General features: G+C 41.3%; 1 protein-coding gene across 2 annotated transcripts in view; it reads left to right on the forward strand.

The window, feature by feature from the left end:
- The window catches only part of SLC13A4 (solute carrier family 13 (sodium/sulfate symporter), member 4), a 54,396-nt gene that overhangs the window by 19,978 nt on the left and 31,089 nt on the right, over positions 1–3,329 (forward strand). For both annotated transcript variants that reach the window (XM_012000116.1, XM_012000117.1), the window contains exon 3: positions 1,198–1,334. In XM_012000116.1, coding sequence (XP_011855506.1) covers positions 1,198–1,334 — 137 coding nt within the window. The remainder of the gene's footprint in view (positions 1–1,197; positions 1,335–3,329) is intronic.

A 3,329-nucleotide genomic window follows, 5' to 3' on the forward strand; every position in this document is an offset into this window, starting at 1 on the left:
AAAATATACACTGAAGTATATAGGGGAAAAGGACCAGCCAAAATTTATGTAACTTACCCTTAAATGGTTCAGGGTTAAAAAAAAAAAAAAAAAAGAGTATATAGGTATTCCTTGTACTATTTTCATTTTTGGAATTCATTGGAACTTGAGAATTATTGGGAATTATTTAAATTTTTAAAATTAAGGCTGGGTATAGTGGCTCACGCTTGTAATCTCAGCACTTTGAGAGGTCAAAGGGGGCACATCACGAGGTGAGGAGATGAGACCATCCTGGTTAACACAATGAAACCCCATCGGTGAGGAGATTGAGACCATCCTGGTTAACACAATGAAACCCCATCTCTACAAAAAATACAAAAAAAAAAAAATTAGCCAGGCATGGTGGTGGGCTCCTGTAGTCCCAGCTACTCGGGAGGCTGAGGCAGGAGAATGGTGTGAACCTGGGAGGCGGAGGTTGCAGTGAGCTGAGATCACGCCACTGCACTCCAGCCTGGACAGCAGAGCAAGACTCTGTCTCAAAAAAATATAAAAAATAAGTGAGACTCTCAAAAAAAATGATGAGGATATTATGTTAAATGAAAAAAAGGTAAGATATAAAAGTATACATATTGTATAAATCCATTTATGTAACTATATAGACATAGGAAAAATGGAAGAAACTATAAGTATTAACAGTAGCATGATTAAGGGTAATGTTGTCTTTAACTTTTTCTATATTTTGAAGTTTTCCATACTGAGCATGTATTAATTTTCTAATAGAAATGAAATGAAAATAATTTTCTAATGTTTTCTAAAAACATTAAAAATTAGGTTTGGGGAGAAACCTAGGGTTATTTTAAAAGATCAATATAAAATTATATGTGTTTATTCTTTAAAATCATATCCACATCATATTTAAATACAGTGGTTTTATGTTTTCCAAAATGGAGAAGAATATCTATCCTCTAGAGTTACTGGCCAGATTGAATGAAATAATCTTTGTAAAGTGCTCAGCCCAGTGCCTGCCCACAGTGAACGCTCAGTAGCTATGACTCTAGGATGGTCGGCTATTTCGATAATCGTCACCTCCCTGCTTCCTGTTCGCCAGCTTCTTTGATTGAGAACAGGTTTGATTGGGTATGGCCCATTCTCCCAGCTGGTGCTGGGCCCTGGGTCCTTGGTCCAGGAGGGTGGCTGACCTGCCTGGCCTCCCTACAGGTGGCGGCGGAGTACTTCAAGAACACCACGCTGCTGCTGGTGGGGGTCATCTGCGTGGCGGCTGCCGTGGAGAAGTGGAACCTGCATAAGCGCATCGCTCTGCGCATGGTCTTGATGGCGGGAGCTAAGCCGGGCATGTAAGTCTTATTTGGGATGCCAGGCTATAGTGCATCCTTCTAGCTCCCAGTGTGCCACGAGGACAGTGGTCTCAGGTCACTGCGGATGTCCACTTCAGCCTGTTTTTTCACCAACAGGGACGGGCTGACATCAGAGCCATAGGACCCATCCAGGGAGAGGGCCATGGAGTAGAAATTTGAGCCTGTGACCTTGCTATCATTATCCAAAGAACTTACCCATCGACCTAGGCTGCAAGGGCAGCAGCTTACAACATATAGGGGCCCATTAAGTAAAACAGGATGGACCAATAGAAATTGTTTCCCAACCTGCTTCCTGTGTATCAGGGAACAGGCTGGAGCGGAAGTGCCTGTCTTCTCCTTTGTCACTTAAAGAGACGTGAATGTTTCCTCCCATCCACTCTGAGTTTTTGTCATCAGTTCAGACCACAGACCCAGTTAGAGACACTGCATTTGACTGTGATACAGGACAGGGTCCCACCCTCGGAGAATGTGTTGCGGTGTCAAGGTTGAGTTTTGTGTTAGCTTCACTGATGCTCCATTTGGATTCCCCTGCCTGTACCTTCCCTTTGGGAATATCCTGCTCACCTCCTCCTAGTTTACAACTTACTTGCTATATTTTATGTAAGCTGCTCTGACTCCTATGGAAGTCAATGTGAATATAAATAAATAATACAGTATTGGTTCTCAACACGAGTCATTTAGATGACTATAGGTTATGCTTAAAAGCATGTTCCTGTCTCCCAGATTGTCAAACAGGTCTGCTAACTACAGCTTAATCCACCCCCTAGCTCAGTAATAATCTTGTCCCCACACTCAACCTCCCAGGCACACAGTGGCATTTCGTCACATCATATGGAGACTCTGTGGCTCTTTAAAATCTCTGTGTACTCTCTGCAAGAATTTTTTTCTTCTTCTTCAATTTTTTTTTTTCTTGTTGAGACAGAATCTTGCTCTGTCGCCCAGGCTGGAGTGCAGTAGCGCGATCTCGGCTCACTGCAAGCTCCACGTCCCAGGAAGATTTTTTCTTTTACTTCCCCCACTTTGCCTTCCATGACCATCCTCCCAATATGCTCATATCACAATTTTTGTTAATTCAGTAATCAAAATTAGTATGATTATGTACATATTATTTCAAATGCTATGTATTTTCCTATATATTTCCTTTCCTGTTGAATTTTTATTTTTGCTGCAGTTAAAAATGTTCTTGTTTTCTCACTTCAAGAGGGTTTTTCAATTAGAAGTTAATCTTTTCCATATCTTTTCCTCTCAATTTCTGTCATGGTTCCTCCAGCTGGAAGCAATTCTCATGTATGTGACAAATATTTATTGAGCCTCTACTTTTGCATATTATTCTACTGGGTGTTAAGATGTATAGAAGGGAACCATTCACAGCCAAAAAATTTAGTTGAGAGACAAGAGAGGTACACATACAAAAATAAATGGACAACAGTACAAGCAGAAAGCAATCAGTCAAGCATTGCTCCAAGTGCTCTGTGGTGTATGGAATTAATGGTGCCCAGGAGGAATGTTCTGGAGTCAGAGGCTAGGGCCACAAGAAAGGTTTTTCTGGAGGGTGCCAGGCCTGAACTGGGCTTCAAAATCTGATTGGAATGTACAGGCAGAGATGGAAAGAGAGAATGTTCCAAGTGAGAGAATCAACAAAGATGTGGTCCATGAACCTCAAACATGTGAAACATCTTTTTAACTACCCTGTGTCTCAACTTCCCCATCATTAAATTAAAAAGTAGAAAGGAGCTTATAATTGGTATTGTGGCTACTAAGGAAGAGAAAATCCCTATTCTTAAAAAATATACCCTGAGCCTGGGAGGTCAAGGCTGCAGTGAGCCGTGATCATGCCACTGCACTCCAGCCTGGGTGAGAGAGTGAGACCCTGTCTCAAATTTTTTTTTAAAAAAAAGAAAGGAAAATATACACTGAAGTATATAGGGGAAAAGGACCAGCCAAAATTTATGTAACTTACCCTTAAATGGTTCA

This window comes from Mandrillus leucophaeus, unplaced genomic scaffold, assembly GCF_000951045.1.
Source record: "Mandrillus leucophaeus isolate KB7577 unplaced genomic scaffold, Mleu.le_1.0 Scaffold619, whole genome shotgun sequence".
NCBI lineage: Eukaryota > Metazoa > Chordata > Mammalia > Primates > Cercopithecidae > Mandrillus > Mandrillus leucophaeus.